We start from the raw sequence: 24,280 nt of genomic DNA, 5'->3' as shown, positions 1-24,280 counted from the left end.
GGGGTAGGCATGACCACCAGAGTTGTGCTTTAGGAAGACTGATCTTGTTATATGTGAGTAGTTAGAGAGTGATTCAGGGAAGCAAATTAGAAAATTTATTGTAGTAATCTGAACATGAGTTAACAAAGGTTTAACTATAATGAAAGGAGAATGCAAGAAAAATCTTGAAGGGGGAACTGACCAAATTTGAGACAAAATGTCTGGGTATAAGGAAGCAGTGAGGAAAGAGTTGCAGATGATTCTGGGTTTTTGAGTCTGGCTGACTAGTGGACTGAAAAAAATGGTACCTTGATCAGTTGTTGATGAGGTAGGTATCTAGGAGAAGCAGGCAGCTGGAAATGCTACATAGGTCATGGGTGAAAAAAATCAAATCTTTTATTCACAGCAGGGCTGGGGTCCCTTCCCAAGGGAAGCAGTTGGGAAATTTGTGGGAGAAGTTTTCATTGCTCTTGTTACAGTGGCTCCTCTCCCCACCCTCACTGCATGTGTGTTCCTTGTTACCCCTGTGATTTAGTAGGTAGAGTTCTACCTGAAGTGCTAGTAGAGAATACCACTGTAGGTAAGAAAAGTGTCAAGACAATACCTAAATAGAGTTTATAGTTAAATATACCCTGGGTGTGCTGAGGGAAGTTAGAAGAGAAACTTGGCAATGGCAGCTAAAAAGGAAGGGAATGAAAATAGGAAAGCAGTACCAGTACAGTGCTGATCATGGAGGAAAGAAGATGAGATAGTTTGAAGAAAGGCAATCTAGAGAGGCAGAAGTGTGTGGTGGGAGCACAGCATCCAGAGTCCGGTCCAAATCTTGACTTGGCTGTAAAAATTTGGAGCTGCTTTCTAAGGATCCACAAGTCCTGGAGCTTCACATTGACAACATTTAGCTTAGGGTGAAATCTGTGTCATTTTAGTACCTCACTGCATCCTTAGAAAGGACAGTTGAGAAATAGGCCCAGTTTCCATTCTAATAGATAATTCGGGAACATTGGGTAAGACAATCTCTCTATTACAAATATAAAAAATTAGAACTTGGCTCGTTTAAATCGATTTTGGAAGGAGCAATCTGAGGTGGGGAATTGAGAATTAGAGATTATAGTACTGTAAGAATTTAAGTGAGAGTTCTTCAGCAGTCATGACTCTTAAGATTTCCTGCTTCAGTTCATAAGAGAGAACCTGAGTAGAATAGCATTCTGAGTAACGTAGATCTCTAGCTGATAATTAAATCACTTGGATTATTACTCTTAGGTTCTTAAGAATTCTTCAAGAATCTTTACATTGGGAAGCAGTCTTCCTATGGAAACCATGTTTTAAATTGGTAATAAGGTTTCCTGCTCAGGGCATTAAAAAAACTAAGCTTTTAATGTGTGTGTAGTATGGTAGTTTGGCACTACCTGAAAAGCTTGTGGGTGGAATGATAAAGGGGACTGGAACAGGATTCTTGCTTGTTCCTTAGGTGCTGCCTGAGTCTGGGGTTTGTTCTGTAATTCAAGGCTGCTCCCTGCAGTTAGGCAGGTTATGCATTCCACCACTCCATGGCCTCCATTTGCATCCTTTGCTATACTGGTACCCTTGGAGTTTGTGCTTCCAAGACCTGTGTGGTCTTAAGGTAGCAATTTAAAGGGAGGGAAATTTAAATCTCTCAGTGATTTTAATATTGTCACAACTATCAAATAATTCAGTTTTTAATTGAGAGTCATTTGCCTTATAAATTCAGTCTGGTTCAAATCTTGACTGACTTTATAAATTCAGAGCTATTTTCTGATGGTCAAAGTCCCCCAGGGGTTTGAGTATAAAACAGTTGGCTGGGTGGGGTTTAAAATGGTAGTAAAAACACTCCTTTAAGATGTTTTGTATTACAGTAAAGTCTTATAGTCTCTCCGCATCTGTTTATTAGCGAAGTAGGTCCACATACTTTTTAAAAGCACACTGATTGATTTATGCCAAATATGGTCACAGGGCTGATTTGTAAGCAGCGTATCTGTATTAATTTACAGTGGGCACTTTACTTGGGATCTGATCATCATAACCTTGACAAGTTATTTCAGTTGGATTGTAGCATAACTCAGATGAATCTAACATGCATCAGTTGTGAGATTCTTTATTTTATGTATCACCGAGGAGGAAATCATCCTGTGATGTAAACTCTGCTACAGAGTTTTTTAATTAGTTAAAATTTGTATTGTACATTTTTTTTCCTTCAGTGGTCCGCAAGGGGTGCCTGGGTGGCTGTCGGTTAAGCGACCGACTCTTGATTTTGGCTTAGATCATGAGCTTTCTTACATTAAAAAATTTTTTTTCTTTTCAGTTTATTTATATAGAGAGAGTGAGTACACAAGTGGGGAAGAGGCAGAGAGAAGGAGAGACAGGGTCCCGAGCAGGTTCTGTGCTGTGGGCACATCATGAGTCAGATGCTTAATTTACTGCGCCACCCACCCGGGTGCCCCTTTTTATTTTACATTAAAAAGATGTTTCTTTTGAGGGAGAAGTAGAAAGAGAGAGAGAGAGAGGGAGAGAGACTGTCAGCACGGAGCCCTGTGTGGGTCTCCATCCCACAACTTTGGGGTCATGACCTGTGCTGAAATGAAGAATTGGACGCTTAACTGACTGAGCCACCCAGGAGCCCCTTATTTTACATTAGAAAAAAAATATTAAAAAAAAATTTTTAACATTTTATTTATTTCTGAGAGAGAGAGACAGCATGAGCAGGGGAGGGTCAGAGAGAGGGAGACACAGAATCTGAATCAGGCTCCAGGCTCTGAGCTGTCAGCACAGAGCCCAACGCAGGGTTCGAACCCACGAGTGGTAATATCATGACCTGAGCTGAAGTCGGACACTTAACTGACTCAGCCACCCAGGCGCCCCAGAAAAAAAAAATTTTTTTAAAGTTAATTTATTTTTTGAGAGAGAGTATGTGCGAGCAGGGGAGGGGACAGAGAGAGGGAGAGAGGATCTGAAGCAGGCTCTGTGCTGTCAGTGCAGAGCTTGACTTGGGGCTTGATCCCAGGAACCCATGAGATCATGATCTGAGCCAAAATCAAGAGTTGGTTGCTTAACTGACTGGGCCCCTCAGGTGCCCCTTATGTGTTGTTTTTTTTTTTTTTTTTGAATCACCAGTTGCTTAAGATGTGAGGAGGCACTGAGTTGATCTCAGTTTGAGTTTAGTGTATAAGCTTGCCTGGCCAGGTAGAAGGGAACCGGGTTAATTAAGTTAGAATATGGGCATGTTGGAACCCTTAGGGTTGAAATAGGGCTAGAAATACCTTCCAGGAGGGGGGTAGATAAGTTACTGTTCATTTATTTATTTATATTCTTAAAATGTTTATTTATTTTGAGCGAGAGAGAGCACAAGCAGGAGGAGGGGCAGAGAGAGAGGAGAGAGAAAATCTCAAGCCGGTTCTCATGAAGCATGAGATCATGACCTGAGCCAAAATCAAGAGTTGGATGCTCAGTGGACTGAGCCATCCAGACGCCCCTTTTTATTTTTATTTTATTTTATTTTATTTTCTTATTTCCCACCCATTGAGCTTTTTTCCTTTGTTTTCTTTTTTTCCCACAGGGCAGATAAATTAATAGCTGATTATAGAGGCTAACATACTTTTACTCTGCCTTTTTTGCATTTTTGACCAATTTCTGGTTAATATATATTTTTTTAAAATATTTTTTTATTTATTTCTAGGAGAGAGAGAGAGAGACAGCATGAGCAGGGGAGGGTCAGAGAGAGAGGGAGTCACAGACTGAAACAGGCTCCAGGCTCTGAGCTGGCAGTCAGCACAGAGCCCGACGTGGGGCTCGAACCCACAAACCGCAAGATCATGACCTAAGCGAAAGTCGGACGCTTAACCAACTAAGCCACCCAGACGCCCCTCTGGTTAATATTTTTAAGCCATCTCTATGCTCAGCATGAGGCCTGAACCCATAACTCTGAGATCAAAGTTGAATGCTCTACCAACAGGGCCTGAGGCATTTCTTTTCAGTGAACTATTTTTAGATCTTCTAAACATAAAAGTCAGGATGGTGTGAATTTATCTTGGAGATATTTACAGTATACTTACAATATTTATTTTCCATTTTTAAGCTCTGATATCCTTTTTTTCCCCTCAGATTTATATGGTTGACATATAGCATTGTGTAAGATTAAAGTGTGTAGTGTGTTGCTTTGATAAATTTATATATTGCAAAATGATTACCATCATAGTATCAAGCTAACACCTCATTCCATCACATAATTGGTATTTCTTTGTGGTGAGAACGTTTAAGGTCTAATCTCTTAGTAATTTTCACATACATAATGTGATATTATGATCTATAGTCACCTTGCTGTGCGTTTGGTCCCCAGAACTTGTTAATGTTCTAACTGGAACTTTGTACCCTTTGACCAGATATCTCCCCATTTCCCCACCTCCCAGCCCCTGGTGACCACCACTCTACTCTTTGTTTCTCTGAGTAGTCATTGGCACTTGTAGATTCCATACGTAAGTCGTATCCTACAGTATTTGCCTTTCCCTGTTTGACTTACTTCACTTTAAGCTCTGATATTTTAAAATGGCTTTTGAAAGGTCACTAATGAAATTCATTAGTTTATTATTTTAACTTGATGGTTCAAGATAATGTTTAAAAAGAATCATTAGCCTGTAAAGTGCTAAGCAGAAAGTGGAGAGAATTATAGTGGAAGCTGTGAGATAGGAAAGGGGGGGGTTTGCTTATTTTAAGAATCTTGAATATAGCACATGGTGATGGGAGAGCCATTACAGGGGAGTAATATAAATTATAATGTAAATCTGTTACCTTCATTCACTCCCTGTTGCTTAGTGGCTCAAGAAGAAAGTCCTTAATTTGGTCCCTGATGCCCTGTGTGATCCGCATCCCCCTATCTCACGGGCTTCACCTTATATCATGTCTCCTTTCCCCACATAAGAAGATGTGAATTGAAATGTGAGATGGATTGGTTAATTTTATGTTGCCTGCTAGATTGTTATAAACAATTAAAACTCATTGTGGTAGCTGTGGTTAAGAAGAGCCAGGGAGTAAATAAAACACCCTAGCTAGACTTTCTGGGCTGGAATTCTGCAATTACCCTTGACTAAGTGTATGGAGATATTTTTCTCTTTAACAGGTTTCTCCACATATAAAAATCTATTGTAAAAATACGGAAAATAATGGCAGCGGAAACGCAGACACTGAACTTTGGGCCTGAATGGTGAGTTTTCAAAATCTCATCCTGCTTGATATTGGATGTACTACTAGTACAGTGGTAAGGTATTTGTATACATGTTGGGTAGTTTATAAATGTACATGTTTGAGACTTTGATTTATGTGTCTAGTTGAAAACAGTGTAGCTTTTCTAGGAATAAATTCTGTTTGGTCAGTGACTGCATTCTATATTTAAAAAACATTTCTTGGTCTAGTTACCTAATGATAATGAAATTTTCTTGGTATGGTTTTATAATGGTAATGGATTCCCCGCAGTCCCACTGCCCTGGCAAATTACATTTTGTTTCAGCCCTTGTCTAGGTATATATAAAATTTTACATATAATTGTAATATTTTATCTGTATGTTTTCTGCTACAATGCTGTTTTGTGAGTGCTACTCCTAGATTTTTTGAAAACATACTTTTATTGAATTCCTATTTGAATTTTTTATTGATGGGCTAGGCAGGTGGTCAGAATTATACTGGTTTATAACAGTAGCCCATCTACGATTGGGATAGCATTTGCCATAATAATTAATTGACCTTTGAGTCTCTTACAGATGTGTTTGGACCCTGAATATGGAATTCTCATGGAATTTTGAGATCCATCACATTGTAGTGTGACTTTTCCCCCCACTTCTTCCTTTCCCCCCAATGTTGGTGATTGAAGATCCTCTCGTCAGTGGCATGAATAGTTGCTTTTTCTATTCAAACCTTGGACCAGAGGCAGTATATAAAGTAGATAAATTGGAATGGTGTTTTAAACATTCTTGATTGTTTAGGTGGTGGTGGTGGTGGTGGTTGAAAAGTGATGCAGACTTCTGTAGTAACTCCCTATTTGAGGACACATTAACATATTTTATGCATTTCTTTTTATATGTAATTCATAAACTTTCTTGGCCCTTTTAGCTAGCATTTGGAGACTGAGGAGAAATCTCTACTTGAAGTTCTAAGAACTGATGCAAGTTCTATACTTTGATAATTTTTTTTGGAAACGTTGACCTAAGTAATGCTATACCTGTTTTAGTTCTTAGTTTATATTTAAAAAATAATTTTCTTATTACCAAATCAGTATGTTTCTAAAGAAATTAGAAATTACAAGTAAACCAGAGGAAGATATAATTTTACCTTCTATGATTACCGCTGTGAATAGGTTTATCTCTCCAGGTGGTTTTATATATGCTCATTTGTGTATATGTACATTTATTTTCATGAAAATTGGATCATACTGTACATTCAACTTTGTAACCTGCTTTTAAAAAATAATCACATCAAAAGTATCTTTTTTCTCAATAAATGTTTTCTATTATCTTAAATGGTTGCATTGTATGATGTACCATTGTTTATTTAACTAGACTTCTAGGTGTAGCATACATAGGCTGTTCTCAGCTTTTCATTATTACAAAAATATTTTTGACGAACATCCCTGTAGTTAAATCTTTATTCAAATCTTACCAACTTTCTTTATAAGGTGGATTTAAATCCATATAGCTCATTTTGTAAACCATTTTGAGTGTAACTCTTATGCCTTTATCTAGAATTTGTAACTGCTTCTCTTTTGTATTTACACACGTTTCTTTCTTTGTAAAAACATGATTAAAATTGTCAGCTAATTTAAGGAGGTTGTCCCCCACTCCCTCTACCCCATCATCTATTAAGAAAAAGAGACAACACCAGGAATTTAGCCTAAACGAAAGAAAAAACTACCAGAGATATTCTAGAGTCAGTACACATTTAGCTTGATACTGTTATACCATGGGTTGACAAACTATGGCCCGTGGGAGTATAAATAAAGTTCTTTTGAATAAAATTTTATTGGAACACAGACACACCCATTTGTTTCCATATTATCTGGCTGTTTTCATACTATAGTGACAAGGCCGAGTGGTGACCAGAGAGGCCAACCGACTCAAAAAGTTTAAATATTTACTGTCTGGCCTTCTACAGAGAAAAGTTTTCTGGCGCCTGCTCTAAACCATGGGTTCCTAAAGTCATTTCAGTGTGTCATTGACGCAGTCTATCAATAGCATAGTAGACATTTTTCAGTGATGCTCTGAAGTCTTGTTTGATGGTGTTTTGTTTGATCAGCCCAGTGATTTATACAAAATTTGAATTGAAGTAACTTCAGTAGACGACAGTTACGTCTCATGCTTAAATAGTAACTTTACCTAATTATTGGTAGTCTTCAGGCATTATTATTAGAGCTTAGGAGCCTTCCCTTAGTCATATGAAATGCAGATAAACTGAAGAGTGCAGGTCTAAGTAGGCACACTACCTTTTTATTTTTTAAAATTTTTTTTAAAACTATCTATCAGAATTTCTTTTGGCGGAGGGAGTATGTGAGACCTTTAAGGAACTCTGGTAACTCTGAACTAGAAAGCTGTAGTATAAATAGAAGCTGCTGCTGTGTTTTTCTGCATGTAACATTACATTCGTTGTGAAACTTGAGGCAGGGAGCTGTGTCCAGAATACTTTAGAATCAAAGTTTATAGAGTGCTATCATTCAGTCCGTGTGTAATTCTGAACCATACAGAAACATTTAGTGATACTTTTATTTCCTAAGATCAGTATTTTTATTATGATGTAAAACATAAATATTAATAAGAGATGGATAAAATGAAGAGATTTAACCTGTACTTGGGATAGTAGTGAAGATGGGAGTTTGACAATTGTGGTGGGGGTAGACCACGAGTGACCATATACATGGACTTTTTAAGTAAGGTAGGTCTGTGGAATCTTTAGGTCTTAGCTTATCTCTATATTTGGGATGAAGGTATGTATTATATAATCACCAAAGCAATTTAAAAGGGTGTGATAGATTTAATGGAGGAGCACATTGTTTTCAGGAATAAAACAATAGTCTAGTCAAACGTTACCACCTTAGACCTCTCCTGACCATCTATATAATAACTTCCCCTTATTCCCTAACTTTTCTTAATTTTTTCATGGCCTATATCCAAGTAGAACATGGTAAACATTTTATTCACTTACTCTCTTTATTATTTATATCCCATTCTCCAGCTCCCACTAGACTGTGAGCTCCACCGAGGGCAAGCACTTTGGTCTCAATTTTTGTACGCTTTGTTTGCTGCTGTATCTCCAGTGCCTGCATATAGTAGGAACTCAATAAATATTTGTTAAATGAGTGAATTGTTGGAAACTGAAGTTGTTTTTAATGTTTTGCTATTATAAATATGTGTGTACATCCTTCAACAGTTTTGTTTGTGTTGCTGCTTATTTATTTTGGAATAATTCCCTGGAAGTAGAGTTATTAAATTAATTTCATTTTTTAAGGCTTTGGATGGTGTATGGGCGCATTGACCACCAGAAGGGTTTTGTGAGTTTAGTTCCGATCCCCTGCCTGTTTGCTTTACCCTTGACCAAACGCTAAGTACTACCTTAAGAGAACATTTTATTTTTTTTTTGGTTTTAAATCTGGTAGGTTAGGTTTTTTGGGATTTTTTGCTAGTTTCTGTGACAAGGTAATTCATGCTCCTCCCAGAAAACCTTGGAGGAAATAGGAGTACAAAAGGAAAAAGAAAAACTAAGTTATCCTTAATCCTACCATTCAAAGAACCATTGCTAAAGTTTTGGTTTATATCCTCCTGTTGTTATTACTATTATTATTATTTTTTGCAAAAGTTAGTTATGTATACCTCAAGACATTTAAAAAACCCTAAACTCATTATACTTGTTTTATTTATTTATTTATAGATAAATGTAGATGATTAAGGAATTTATCATATGGGGATGATTGCAGATAGTTACCTGGCTTTATGGGAAAGGAGCCAAGGAATCTCCTTTAGGTATTTTTCTATCTCATTACATGGTCTTAAGGAAGTTTTCCCAGGTCTTTCTTTGCAAGAAAGTGAGACATTTGTTTCCCCTAAAGCACTTTGTTTATACCTGTGTTAAACACCTTTGTGTTGTGTCTCTATGTGTTTACCTTACTCAGAAAAGAACAGAAGAATGGCACTGTATTTCCCACTTTTGGTAAGCACATGTTTAGCCAAGCACTTAGTAAATGTTGGATGAAGGCATTCAAGTCTCATGGGGGTGGGGAGAAATGGAGGCAAAGAAGGAAAACCTGAGATTGCTGGTTTATTAGCCACATCTTTGTGGGAAATGAGAAATTCTGGAGGATTGAATGCATTAATCATCCCAGTTTTCAAAAAGAGTGAAAGACATTTGTGCCATCTGAAGGGATAGGAAGTAGTTCGGTGTTATCCAGGGGTGTATTTTAGAAGAGAATCTGAAGATTTGTTTAGAAAATATTTCTCACCTGCCTCCTACGTTCTGTGTTTTGGCTTAGGTACTGGGGCAACAAAGATGAAAGGACATAGTACCTACTTTTGAATTATTTAGGGGGGAAGCTGACACTGAATAATTTCCCTATAATGTCAATGTGTAAAGGAAATGTAATGAAGTATAGGGTATTCAGCTGCTTATTTGATGCCTCTAGGCATCTCATCCTTCATACTTATTCAAAACTGAGCTCACGAGTTTCACCGTTTTAAATTTCTTAATTCTTTTCATCTTAAATAACACGTTTTCATCTTAAATACCACTGTGTGCCCATTTGCTCAAGCCAGAAGTCTTGGAATTACCCTGGATATTTTTTTTCCTTTTACTTCTGTATCTACATCTAGTTCATCACTGTGTTGTGTCAATATCATCTCTACACATCTCTTGAAATCTGTTCATTTCTCTTTAACACCGTCATCCCAGTATAAACCACCACCATCTCTGACATAAACTATTAGCAACAGTGGCCTGATGTTTTCTGGCTTTCATTTTTCTTACTCTTCTCCCTACAGCAGCCAGAGTAGTCTTAAGATATCAGTTGGGTCAAGTTTTTCTCCAGAATCCTTCAATAGCTGTATGTCTATTTGTATGACCGTTTATTAGTTTTTCTTCCACTCGTTAGATCCGTGAAGGTTGAACAGGTACTTTTGTCTAGACAAGGTCTTGAGGATTTCAGCCTCTCCCTTTCCCTCTATGATTCTCTTTCCAACCAGTTATCCTCCTCATTCTGACTCTTCTCTACTTTCTCCTCCTTCCACCTAACCTCTCTTCCCCCCAAACCTCTCCCAGCATCCCAAGTGAAAATAGTTTGGAAATAGAAACCTGACAGCAGAAAAGGCATGTGTAAAGACAGGGGGGCAAGAAACAGCAAGTCTGAGACATTGTCTTTATTATATTGTGAAGTGTGGGAGAGATGAGCTTGGAGGCAGCCTGTCTATGTTAAGCTCTAGATCTTATTTGATCATTGTGTGTCAGTGAACAGTTGTTAATCAGAGGGCATTTGATTCAGATTTGCATTGGAAATACATAACAATGTGGAAGATGGATGGTGACTAGTTACGTCATTTAGGCCAGGTAAGAAATAAAAGTATGGACAACAATGGATTAGTTGACCCATGGGATGGCTTGAGAGATTTAGGATTTAATATTTTTATTTTTTGGGGGGGGAGGGGAGGGATAGAGAGTGAGGAAGACAGAGAATCCAAAGCAGGCTCCAGGCTCTGAGCTGTCAGTACAGAGCCCAGCGCAGGGCTTGAACTCATGTACTGTGAGATCATGACCTGAGCTGAAGTTGGACTCTAACTGACAGCCGCCCAGGGTCCTCGAGAATTAGTATTTAAAGCTGATGGGATGTATTAGTTGGGTATGGGCAATGGTAGAAGGAGTAAAGGGTGGATATGGGCGATGGTAGAAGGAGTAAAGTGGTTTAGATGGTGGTATCCTTACCTGCCTTTGGGAATACAGGTAATGAAGGGGGTTGAAATGAATAAGCTGTTGAGTAGGGTTTGGGCATGTTAAAGCTAAAGTGGAGGGGCTATAAAAGGGTTGTGGATTGTATATAAAAATCTTGGTCTTTGGGGGAGAGGTCAGAGCCAGAGTCTAGAATCAGGAGCTTATCCAGAAATGTTTTTTGACTTAACACCTCTGTATTCACAGTCCACATTGCTTTCATAAGCTGAAATTTGGATTTGGGACAATAATAAGTGAAGATTTTGGGGCTACTGCTACCAATTAGTTACTACTACTTCTAACAGAAGTGGGCTTCTTATGTTAAACAGATATGAGGATGGCCAGGAAGATGAAGATAACAAGGATAGGAAATTGTCCCTTGGATTTGTGTAATGTTATTGGTGAAATTTACTGAAATAGTGGATTTGGAGGGAAGAATCCAAGTGCTCTTGGGTTTTGAAGTGACCTGTAATTGAGGTTGTGGAGATATTTCTGAATGGAAGAGGTGCATATCTGGGGGGATGTGGTTAGAGCATGAATGCAGTGGTGCATAACTGGAGTGGATGCAGCATTAAAGAGGTTTTAAACAAATCACTGTTAGTTATTTTTTATTTTTAAAATTATTTCAAGCTTTAGTTAAAATTTTTTATTTTAATTTTTGAGAGAGAGCGAGTGAGCAAGCGAGCAAGCAAGCACACAGTGGGAGAGGGGCAGAGAGAGAGGGAGACACAGAATCTGACACAGCTCAGAGCCTGACACAGAGCTTGAACTTGTGGACTGTGAGATAGTGACCTGAACCAAAGTTGGAAGCTTAAGTGACTGAGCCACTCAGGCGCCCCAAGGTTTTTTTTTATGTTTATTTTTGAGACCACACGAGTTGGGGAGGGGCACAGAGAGGGGAGGACTGAGGATCTGAAGTGGGATCTACACTGACAGGAGTGAGCCTGATGTGGGGCTTGAACTCGTGAACCGTGAGATCATGACTTGAGCTGAAGTCAGACACTCAACCAACTGAGCCACCCAGGGGCCCCTAAACAAATCACTTTTAGGTATATTTAGAGATTAAGGGGAAAGCAAGTAGGGATTAAATTTCTAGAAGAGAGGCTTGTATGGAGCAAGATCAAAGAGCTTAAAGGTCACTGGTGGGGTTTTAGGGAGGGGTACTACCCAGGTATGTTTTAGCTTTTCCAAATATCTGTAGGTGAAGAGGGGCTTGGAATAGGATTTGTAGATTATTGAGTAGAGCACAGTTATCCTTATGCAGGCCACCGTCATTGCTTGAATTACTCTCAGTTTGCCTTGGTCTGTTCTCTTCACAGTAGCTGGAGGAATCTCTTGAGAATGTACTCTGCTTATATTACTCCTAATAAATCTTGTACCTATAAGAAGTATTCAAGTCCTAGACACTGGAGGAGCCCTTGGGCATGGGTGTTGGGGGGTCCATTGGAAGGGATCCTGGGTGGCGAGTGGATTGGAAGCCTTGTGAGGAGCTGATGAGCAAATTAGGGATCTTGGCCATGAGAAGGAAAGTCTCCCTTGAGACATTGTGACTCTGCCACTTTCGGAATGATTTTCACTTGAACGAGCATCTAGGTGTGCCCTCTAGTGGTAGAAACTATTGGCAAGCACATTGGCTCAGTATAAGAAGGATACTTTGAAATGTCTAATAAAATATATATATTTTAAAATTAATGTGTGGCAGAATAAAACCTTGGCTATTTTAAATAAAAATTTGAGGTGTAATTTTGGAAGGATTTTGATCTTTTTAGTCATGAAAAACTTAGGGTTGCATCTTTGCTCTGGCTTTGTGGGCAAGTTGTGTAACCCTTGTCTGTTACTGGGGTTGTTGCGGAGCTGAAATGAAATGATGTGAGGTAGTGCATATGTAAAATTCGCAGCCTCAGCTCTGAGTGTGTATTAGTTCCACCTTTTCAGGGAAGAACCCAGCTTTACATGAATTTGATGGAAAGCAGTTTCCTGGGAGGTCCTTCAGGCAGAGATTGGATCACTTCTTTGTGGGCACGTTGTCTTCTTTCCTGGTTGTCCATCATGTCTTGCAGGAGTTGGACTAAATGACCTTGAAGTCTAAGAATAATTGGAAAGAAAACAAAAGACCAATCTAGTAGCAGTGAGCACTCTTAGCCCCTAAATTGTGCTCCTAAATATGCACTAAAGAGAATCAAGCTCCCTGGAGAAATGGTTGGTTCTAGGGCTGAGACAAGGAATAAGGAGCTGTGTCTGGAACATTTAGACACCAGCTAGAAAAGAAGCTGTTAAAGACTGCTAGGGCTGTGGCAGAATTACTCAGGAGCCAGCCTGAAGAATCTCCCACTGGTCAGAGACAACACAGTTTGAGGGGCGCCTGACTGGTTCAGTCAGTGGAGTATGTGACTCTTGATCTCTGGGTCGTGAGTTCAAGCCCCACCTTGAGTGTGGAACCAACTTAAACAAAAAGGATGAAATGATTTTGGCATTGTGAAGAAAAAGTGCATTGAATTGAAATACCTTAAGAAATAATTTGTTACCATTGGAGAATGCTAGTGAACTAAGTTCTTATTTTGAAAACTAAGAATCAAGGCTTTTATTACTTTTCTTTTTTTTTTAATTTTTAATGTTTTATTTATTTCTGAGAGAGAGAGAGACAGCGTGAACAGGGGAGGGTCAGAGAGAGAGGGAGACACAGAATCGGAAACAAGCTCCAGGCTCTGAGCTGGCTGTCATGTCAGCACAGAGCCCGACGCGGGGCTCAAACCCACAAACTGTGAGATCATGATCTGAGCCGAAGTCAGATGCTTAACCGACTAAGCTACCCAGGCGCCCGTCAAGGCTTTTATTTCTAAGTTCCCTATAAGAGCAACATGAGTTCTTTTTTTTCTTAAATTTTTAAATGTTATATTTATTTCTGAGAGAGAGAGGCGGCATGAACAGGGGAGGGTGAGAGAAAGAGGGAGATACAGGATCTGAAACAGGCTCCAGGCTCTGAGCTGTCAGCACAGAGCCTGACGTGGGGCTCGATCCCATAAACCGTGAGATCATGACCTGAGCCAAAGTTGGACGCTCAACCAACTGAGCCACCCAGGTTCCTCAGCATGAGTTGTTCTTATAGGAACAACCTATTTCCTACTGAGTAACAACACCAAATAGTGTAAGAGAAGTTTCTCCTTCTAGAAATACTCCCACAGATAAATAGTGATAGAATAAAATCACTTTGTAACCTTAGTGAACTTTAGGGACTGATGTAGGCATTGGTCTTCAGGTATTGCTAGACCCACAAAGCCAGTGACCGCCTCCTGATGGCATCACACAGCACCGCATTCCTTCCAGTCACCAGTGTGCGGGAAATGCAGAGAATAGAGAAACATGTTAAACTATATCACAGGGATAAAATCAGCAAAATTCAGACTAGAAAAAAATCCTTATCTTTTAGAACATTCTGAAGTATTTATGTATGAAATACCTTCCCTTCAAAAATTTCCTCAAAAATTCTTGAAAACAATTCCCTTCAAAAAATCTTTGAAAGTCTTTGATTTCCTTCAAAACAGTATTAAAGGAGGGTTAGATAGGGTGGTAGAGGGAGCAGGGTTGGCCATGGGTTATTGAGCTGAGGGCNACATGGGATTTTGTCATGTAATTCTTGTTACTTTTATGAATGTTCAGAAGTCCATAAATGTTAAAAAAAAAAAAAAAGTGGGAAGATAAGATAGAAACATTGAAAAAAAGATTCTACTGTTGAGTTTACTAATACATTCCCTTTTTTCTTTTTTTGGTATTACATTGTCCATGTAAACACATTTTTATATTTACTATGAATATGTAATTTATTTTTGCATTTTTAAAATACATAATGCTCTGATTTCTTTCGTGTGTGTGTGTGTATGTGTGTTTACTATGTAGATTATTCCCTTTTTTGCTAATGTGAATGGGGTTAGCAATTTGGGGATATATTTTAATGGTTCTGTTGAATTTTCGTTTAGGCTAAACTAAAGTATATTGGTCCCTCTTACCCTTGGTACTTACTGCTTTATAGAACTTCAGGCAGCCCCCCAGATAATGAGCTACTGCTGATAGTTTTGTCACTTGCTATTTGACACAGTGCTGCAGTAGGAACTTACTCTTGCCATTTTTTACTGAGGTTCCCCCACCTCTTTAAAATAAAAGCATCTTATAAAATTAAAAAAATGTTCCCGTTTCCCCAGTTCCATTCCTCTTAGGGTTATATATTTTTTCTGCGTAGCAGTAAATGTGGCTTAAAATTTTGGTTTTCTTATATTTTAATTCTTTACTGCATTTTCAATTTCTCCACATTAATCATTCATTGCTTTTATTAAAACTGAATCATGAAATACTACAGGCATATAAAAGTATAAATTGTAACAAATATCCATGTACCTGGTACCAAGCTGAGAAAATAAAGCATTGCAGGTATAATAAAATTCCTTTGATGCTCTTTTTCCCTTTGCATGTAGAACCTTATCTTGAATTTTGTATTTGTCAGTTCATGTTTGTTTCTGTACTTTTGCTACATTTTGTATGTGTTCTTAAAGAGTATAAATTTAATTGCAGGTTTACATGTATCTCTTTTTTGCAAGCTGTGGTCTTTTTTTTTTTTTTTAAGTTTATTTATTTTGAGAGAGAGCAAGAATTCCAAGCAGGGTCCACACTTTCAGTGCAGAGCCCAGGGTGGGGCTCAATCCCACATACCATGAGATCATGACCTGAGCTGAGATCAGCAGTCGGATGCTCACTGACTAAGCCACCGAGGCGCCCCAAGCTTCTGTGTTTTGCTTTTACTTTTGTGTAGCACACTTTGATAAATATTTTATTGAATGTTAGCAGGACATTCTTTGAAGTGGTTGTTCTAGTATAATCCCACAGTTATTACTTGAGAATTTCCATTGTTTTACATGCTTACTAACAACTGATATTCCAGATTTATTTAATTTAAAAAATTTTTAATGTTTTATTTATTTCTCGGAGAGAGAGAGAGACACCATGAGCAGGGGAGGGTCAGAGAGAGAGGGAGACACAGTTCTGAAACAGGCTCCAGGCTCTGAGCTGGCTGTCAGCACAGAGCACGACACAGGCCTCAAACCCATGAATTACGAGATCATGACCTGAGCTGAAGTCAGATGCTTAACCGACTGAGCCATTCAGGTGCCCCTGATAATCCAGATTTATTAATTGGTGTTGTCAGATTTATTAATTCTTAAAATTCTAAAAGGTAATAAGATGATATTTCACTTCTTTTTTAAAAATAATTTTGTTTTATTTTACTTAAAGGATTTTATTTTTAAATGTTTTATTTATTTCTAGGAGAGAGAGAGAGAGAGAGACAGCGTGAGCAGGGGAGGGTCAGAGAGAGAGGGAGTCACAGACTGAAACAGGCTTCAGGCTCTGAGCTGGCAGTCAGCACAGAGCCCGACGCGGGGCTCGAACCCACGAACCACGAGATCATGACCGAAGTGAAAGTCGGACGCTTAACCGACTAAGCCACCCAGGTGCCCCAAGGATTTTATTTTTAAAAGATTTTATGATGTCCACACCCAAAGTAGCACTCGAACTCACAACTCCAAGATTAAGAGTCACATGTTCTTTGGACTGAGCCAGCCAGGTGCCCCTTACTTTTGTTTTAATCAGGTTACCTTTACAATTTCGAGGAGTTCCTGGGGGTTGCTCAATCAGTAGAGTGTCTGACTCTTGATCTCAGCTCAAGTCTTGACCTCAGCGTTGTGAGGTTAAGCTCCACATTGGGCTCTCTGCTGGGTGTGAAGCCTTAAAATATTACAATTTTGAAAGAGGGTCACTTTTTACCCCCTGACTTCTCAGGGATATGCCATGATTCCTTTTTAAGTTAAGGAATTGCCACATGGTTGTCTGTTTCTCAGTGAACTGCTCTGCGTGTGTTGTGACAATGGCTATATGAAAGCTAATGGGATTTCTTTCTGTTCTTTTAAAGACTTACAATGAACATTTTTATAGCACATAAAAGCAAAAGTCGTTAGTGCCAGAATATTTGACACTTCATTTTTATATTTTATGTCTCTCCTAGGCTCCGAGCTCTGTCCAGTGGTGGGAGTATCACGTCCCCTCCTCTTTCTCCAGCTTTGCCGAAGTATAAGTTAGCAGACTATCGTTATGGTAGAGAAGAAATGTTAGCACTTTTCCTTAAAGATAACAAGGTAAGGAAAAAGGAAAGAGTTCAGAATCAGGAATGAGATTTCATGGTATGTGTAGTGATACATTGGTAGATGAAGGACTTGTGGTTTTTCTTGCTTTGAAACTTGTAGTGTCGACAGAGACTCTTCTAAGTGTAAGGATCTCGTATTAAAAAAAAATTTTTTTTAACGTTTTATCTATTTCTGAGAGAGAGAGAGAGACACTGTGAGTAGGGGAGGGTCAGAGAGAAAGGGAGACACAGGATCTGAAGCAGCTCCAGGCTCTGAGCTAGCTGTCAGCACAGAACCTGACGCGGGGCTCGAACCCACGAACCATGAGATCATGACATCATGACCTGAGCTGAAGTCAGATGCCCAACCAACTGAGCCACCCAGGTGCCCCAGGATCTTGTATTTTGCACAGAGGACCTAAGATTTCATTACAGGAGTAGAAAGCTTCATGGAAACAGAATATTCAGCATTAATACTTTGTCTAAGTTCCTCTTATTGTCTCTTTCCTGTCCATTTCTATATCAGTTTGATGGCTGAGAAAGGAATTTCTTCTCGTTATTGTACTTCGTACTCTTCAGTTAGTGGGGAGTGAGGAGGGGTTGCTGCTCCTCTTCTTTCCCTTCTTGCGTTAGACAGTTATTAGTAAAATTATGTTACCACATTTGTGTTTCTTTTAAGTGGTCAAAACCGAAACTGTGTAAAGTACACTTTCTGACTAGTGAGAGAGAATATTTTATATTTTAAAAATATACTTTGTTTTTACTTTTATTAATGGATTTGGGATCTCAAATTTTAATGATGGTTGCTGAAGACAGATAAAATTGTTTATGAAACTCTATTCCTTGTGCCTTGAGTTAAATGTGAGGATATTTACCCTTCCACTGTGCACTCTGGAATACCAGAGTTAATGCTGTATATCAAGTCTAAAGTGGTGGTCTGATGAGAGGAAGAAGAAGGTGACTGGAGTTGTTAATATTTGATCTTTTCAGACTTTGTAAATACTACCGTAGGTAATTGTGGTTGAATAAGCTTTATTCCATGTTGATAGTAATCACCAAGAGATAAACAGAAGATAATTTTTTCTTTTTTTTGTAAATTTTGTTAATGGAGGGATAGCATTAATTTCATGGTCATGTGTTTGGTCATACAGATACCTTCAGACCTTCTGGATAAAGAATTTCTGCCTATCCTCCAGGAGGAGCCCCTGCCTCCGTTGGCTCTTGTACCCTTTACAGAAGAAGAACAGGTTTGTGTCCAGCTTTGAGTCTTAGGTCAAACCCTTGTTCCTTCCCCTGAGTTATGAAAATAGGAAGTTATACCACTTAGGCCCTAGGCCCCTGCATCCCCACAGGTCTGCCTCCTGCTTTCTGTTTTCTTGATATGTGGATGCCTATCTTAGTAGATGGGATTCTATTTTATGTCTGCAGTTTTAGTATTCTGTAGAGGTAAGAAAATGTTTCTAGGTCTTTATGGATGATAGGAACCATCCCTCATAATATACTTGAGTAGAGAGATAATTTTTTGGGAGGTAGGACCTTCTTTTCAGAAAAATGTAGTTTTTCAGAAGTACTTGGCAACCTGAATTCTCAACAGTGCATTCTGCCACTAAAGGAAAATGTAGATTTTTCAGCCCAAAACGTGCTTGAAAACATGTAGTTCTGTCACTGATTTTTGTTTATGATATTGTGAGAAAGTTAGATTTTTGGGCTGGTAGGGAGATTTTGTGTTGTCTTCATTTATAGTGTGCTCTTTCCAAAGATAAAAGTTTATGAATGGAACTTATGGTAATTGCTATAAAATGGAAAAAGAAGAGATTGTTGAAATGCTGGAATGCCACTGTAAATCAATCATCACTGCTTTTTAAAAAAAATTTTAAAAACAGCCTTTTCTTTAAGAAACAAATCAACAACAGTTTTACTTTTTAAAAAATTTTTATGTTTTTTAAAAAATTTATTTCTGAGCGAGAGCGAGAGACAGCATGAGCTGGGATGGGGGGTGGGGTGGGAGGGGAGTCAGAGAGGGAGGGAGATACAGAATCTGAAACAGGCTCCAGGCTCTGAGCTAGCTGTCAGCACAGAGCCCGATGTGGGGCTCGAACCCATGAACCATGAGATCCTGACCTGAGCCAAAGTTGGACGCTTAACTGACTGCGCCACCCAGGCGCCCTGTTTTTGTGTTTTTAAAAAATATTTAAATATTTCCTTTCCTTTTTAATAAATTTACATCTAAGTTAGTTAGCATATAGTGCAACAGTTTTCTGGAGTCGATTCCTTACTGCCTCTCACCCATTCAGCCCATCCCCCCTCACAACTTCTCCAGCAACCCTTTGTTTGTTCTCCATATTTAAGAGTCTCTTGTGTCTTGTCCCCCTCCCTGTTTTTATATTATTTTTACTTCCCTTCCCTTACGTCCATCTGTTCTGTATCTTAAATTCCTCTATGAGTGAAATCATATGATATTTATTTTTTTCTAATTTCACTTAGCATAATACCCTTCAGTTCCATTCATGTAGTTGCAAATGGCAAGATTTCATTCTTTTTGATTGCTGAGTAATACTCCATTTTGTGTGTGTGTGTGTGTGTGTGTGTGTGTGTGTGTGTGTGTGTACACACCACATCTTTATCCATTCATCTGTTGGTGGACATTTGGGCTCTTTCCATACTATGGCTATTGTTGCTAGCACTGCTATAAACATTGGGGTACACGTGCCCCTTCGAAACAGCATACCTATATCCCTTGGATAAATACCTAGTAGTACAATTGCTGGGTCGTAGGGGGTTCTCTATTTAATTTTTTGAGGAACCTCTATACTGTTTTTCAGAGTGACTGCACCAGTTTGCATTCCCACCAGCCGTGTAAAAGAGATCCTCTGTCTTTGCATCCTCGCCAACGTCTGTTGTTGCCTGAGTTATTAATGTTGGCCATTCTTACAGGGGTGAGGTGATATCTCTTTGTGGTTTTGATTTGCATTTCTCTGATGATGAGCGATGTTGAGCATTTTTTCATGTGTTGGTTGGCCATCTGGATGTCATCTTTGGAGAAATGTCTATTCATGTCTTTTGCCCACTTCTTCACTGGATTATTTGTTCTTTGGATGTTGAGTTTGATTAAGTTCTTTATAGATTTTGGATACTAACCCTTTATCTGATACGCCGTTTGCAAATATCTTCTCCCATTCCATTGGTTGCCTTTTAGTTTTGCTGATTCTTTCCTTCACTGTGCAGAATCTTTTTATTTTGATGAGGTCCCAATAGTTCATTTTTACTTTTGTTTCCCTCGCCTCTGGCGATGTGTTGAGTAAGAAGTTGTGTGCCTGCTTTCTCCTCTAGGATTTTGATTGCTTCCTGTCTTAACATTTAGGTCTTTTATCCATTTTGAGTTTATTTTTGTGTATGGTGTAAGAAAGTGGTCCAGGTTCATTTTTCTGCATTTCTCTGTCCAGTTTTCCCCAGCACCATTTGCTGAAAAGACTGTCCTTATTCCATTGGATATTCTTTCCTCCTTTGTCAAAGATTAGTTGGTCCATCCATTGATCTGAGTGTCTGTTTTTGTGCTAGTACCATATTGTTTTGATGATTACAGCTTTGTAATACATCTTTAAATCTGGGATTGTAATGCCTCCAGGTTTGGTTTTCTTTTTTAAGATTGCGTTGGCTATTTAGGGCCTTTTTTGGTTCCACACAAATTTTAGGATTGTTCTAGCTCTGTGAAGAATGCTGGTGTTATTTTATAGGTATTGCATTGAATACGTAGATTGCTCTGGGTAGTATTGACATTTTAACAATATGTGTTCTTCCTATACAAGAGCATGGAATATTTTTCCATTTTTTTGTGTTGTCTTCAATTTCTTTCTTAAGCTTTCTACAGTTTTCAGTATATAGATTTTTTCACCTCTTTGGTTAGATTTATTCCTAAGCTTTTTATGGTTTTTGGTGCATGATTCTTTTTATTTTCTTAAACACACAGGTGTGGGTAATGTAATGTGAGTATTGCTACATTTGTTTCTGTAGTATCTTAAGCCCTTTTGCGTTCTTATTGACAGCAAATCAGAGGTCTCATTTTTATGCAGCCCTCCAGCTCTTGGTTTTTACATTTTGGTCAAAAAGTTAACTGTGATACTTGTTTTTTTTTTTTTTTTTTTTAAATATTCTTATTTCTAGGAGAGAGAGAGACAGCGTGAGCAGGGGAGGGTCAGAGAGAGAGGGAGTCACAGACTGAAATAGGCTCCAGGCTCTGAGCTGGCAGTCAGCACAGAGCCCGACGCGGGGCTCGAACCCACGAACCGCGAGATCATGACCCAAGCGAAAGTCGGACGCTTAACCGACTAAGCCACCCAAGGCGCCCCTGTGATACTTGTTTTTAATTTGTATCTCACTAGTCACTAGCAGCTTGGTCATCTTTTCACATGTTCATGGCCACTATGGTGTTTGATTTGCTTGTGTTATTTTACCATTTTTTTTACTGGATTGTGATTTCATAATTTTTTATATATTCTTTATCATCAATAAAATCTTACTGTTTTTTGGAGCACCTGGGTGGCTCAGTTGGTTGGGCATCTAACTCTGGTTCAGGTCATGAGCTCATGGTTCATGAGTTTGAGCCCCATGTCAGGCTTTGTGCTGATAGCTCAGAGCCTGGAGCATGCTTCGGATTCTGTGTCTCCCTCTCTCTCTCTGCCCCTCCCCCACTCGTGCTCTGTCTCTTTCTCAAAAATGAATACATGTTAAAATTAAAAAAAAAAAGCTTACTTTTAAAAAAAATAAAAGGTACTCCTATTCATCGTAGAAAATACAGAAAGGTATAAAGGAGAGACTGTCACCCATAAACTCACTATGTAGAGATATTACTTTTTAACATTTAATATGTTTATTGCCGTTTGTTTCCTTTGTGTATTTTTAGTTGTCAAAATATAGGCATACAGACTGAATCCAACAGCATATTAAAAGTATTACACACTATGCATGACCAAGTGGGACTTATCATTAGAATACAAATGTGGTGCAACATAAGGAAAATCAGTGTAATCACTTGACCATCTCAGTTGGCACAGAAAAAGCAATTGCCAAAAACACTTTTCTTTATAGAACTGTCAGTGAACCGGCAATAGAAGAGACCTTCATCAATGTGATTAAAGGCATTTATGAGAAACCCACAGCTAACCTCATTCCCAGTTGTGGAATACTGAAAGCTTTTCCCGTAAAACTGGGAACAAGACCAGGTTACCTGCTTTTACTACTGATATCCAACATCATGCCTGAGCAGTTAGGCTAGAAAAAGACGTAGAGACCTCTAAAAAGGAAGAGGAAGGGGGCACCTGAGTGGCTCAGTCAGTTGAACATCTGACTTTGGCTCATGTCATTTTCTCGCAGTTTGTGAGTTTGAGCCCCACAATAGGCTCGCTGTTGACAGTGCACAGCCTGCTTTAAACCCTGTCTCCCTCTCTCTGCCCCTGCTCTGCTTGCTCCCAAGCTCTCAAAAATAAACTTATAAAAAAAACAAAAAAACAAAAAGAGAAGAAGTAAAACTATATCTGTTTTTAGGTGACATGATCCTACATGTAGAAAATCGTAAAGACTTCACATACAGAAAACTATTAGCACTAATAAATGAATTCAGCACAATTGTAGGGGCAGGATCGACACAATCAGTCTGTAAGGGGAATTATGAAAATAGTTTCATTTACAGTAGCATCAAAAACAATAAAATACATAGTAATAGATTTAACCAAGGGGATATAAGACTTTTACATAAAAAACTACAAAATAATGTTGAAAGAAATTAAAGAAGATCTAAATAAGTGAGAAGCCATCAGTGCTCGTTCAGTCTTGGAAGACTTAATATCGCTAATTGATCTGTTGGTGCAGTCTCCATCAAAATTCCACTGGCTTTTGGGGTATAAATTGACAAGCTGGTCTTAAAATTCATACAGAATTGCAAGAGACCCCATGTAGTCAAAATAGTTTTGAAAAAACAAAAAAAACCTGGGGTGCCTGGGTGGCTCAGTCGGTTAAGTGTCTAACTTCGGCTCAAATCAGGATCTCACTGTTTGTGGGTTTGAGCCCCACGTTGGGCTCTGTGCTGACAGATAGCTCAGAGCCTGGAGCCTGCTTCAGATTCTGTATCTCCCTCTCTCCGACCCTCTCCTGCTCACGCTACCTCTCTTTCTCAGAAATAAATAAAAACATTTAAAAAATTTAAAAACAAAAACAAAATTGAAGACTCATACTTCCTGACTTCAGAACTTTACTACAAATCTACAGGGATCACAACTGCGGAAGAAGGACAGACATACAGGTCAGCGGAATAGAAGTCCAGAGATAACACCAAATTGTTCCATACACTAAGTTGCTTTTAAGAAACTTTGTATGAGGATCTCTTATTTAAATGATGTCATAGCTGTAGCATGTTGCTATTACTTTTGCGGTGTTCAGTATTTTTATTTTTCAGATTTATGCATTTATTGTTTAAGGAATAAGGCATAAGTTACATGGTTTCAAAATAAAAATCTACAGAACAGTATATAATAGGAAATTGCTTCCCCATCCCTCCCCTCAGCCACCAGCGTCCCTTTCCTAAAAGCAGCTAGTGTTAGCAGTTCGTTGTATATTTTTCCAAGTAAATATTAAATATGTCTTCCCCTGGGCACCTGGGGAGCTCAGTCAGTTAAGCGTCTGACTTCAGCTCAGGTCATGATCTCACAGCTCCTGGGTTTGAGTCCCACATTGGGCTCTGTGCTGACAGCTCAGAGCCTGGAGCCTGCTTCAGATTCTGTCTCCCTGTCTCTCTGCCCCTCCCCTGCTTGCTCTCTTTCTCTCAAAAATAAACATTAAAAAAATTATTAAAAAAAACAACAGACCCAAAGTTGATGCTCAGAAAATTTGGTCACTATTTTGGTTTGGCATTTCCCCTGAATATATCTCTCAGTTTGAGAGGCAGGACTTTTTATATAGCTGCTACCTGATTTACATTGTTGTAATTTATTTGTTTATTAATTTTTTAAATGTTTATTTATGTTTGAGAGAACAGGAGAGTGAGCGGAGGCANCACTTAGGCTCTTTCCATGTTTTAGCTATTGTGGAGAGTGCTGCTATGAACCAGAAGTTGAACTCTTAACCAACTGACCCACTCAGACGTCCCAAACATTGTTGTATTTTATTTATGTGATGTCAGTCAAA

The 24,280-nt window shown here is 38.7% G+C and overlaps 1 protein-coding gene across 7 annotated transcripts in view; it reads left to right on the top strand.

Moving 5' to 3' along the window:
* Window positions 1-24,280, top strand: part of GIGYF2 (GRB10 interacting GYF protein 2) — a 137,248-nt gene that overhangs the window by 24,238 nt on the left and 88,730 nt on the right. For all 7 annotated transcript variants that reach the window (XM_077757844.1, XM_077757818.1, XM_077757826.1 and 4 more), the window contains 3 exons: window positions 5,108-5,191; window positions 16,988-17,117; window positions 18,256-18,351. In XM_077757844.1, the coding sequence (XP_077613970.1) occupies window positions 5,151-5,191; window positions 16,988-17,117; window positions 18,256-18,351 (267 nt within the window). In that variant the 5' untranslated portion in view covers window positions 5,108-5,150. The remainder of the gene's footprint in view (window positions 1-5,107; window positions 5,192-16,987; window positions 17,118-18,255; window positions 18,352-24,280) is intronic.

This window comes from Crocuta crocuta, unplaced genomic scaffold, assembly GCF_008692635.1.
Source record: "Crocuta crocuta isolate KB4526 unplaced genomic scaffold, BGI_CrCroc_1.0 scaffold290, whole genome shotgun sequence".
Taxonomy (NCBI): Eukaryota; Metazoa; Chordata; class Mammalia; order Carnivora; family Hyaenidae; genus Crocuta; species Crocuta crocuta.
Note: the sequence above shows the minus strand (reverse complement) of the source record. Positions and strands in the feature narration are given on the sequence as shown.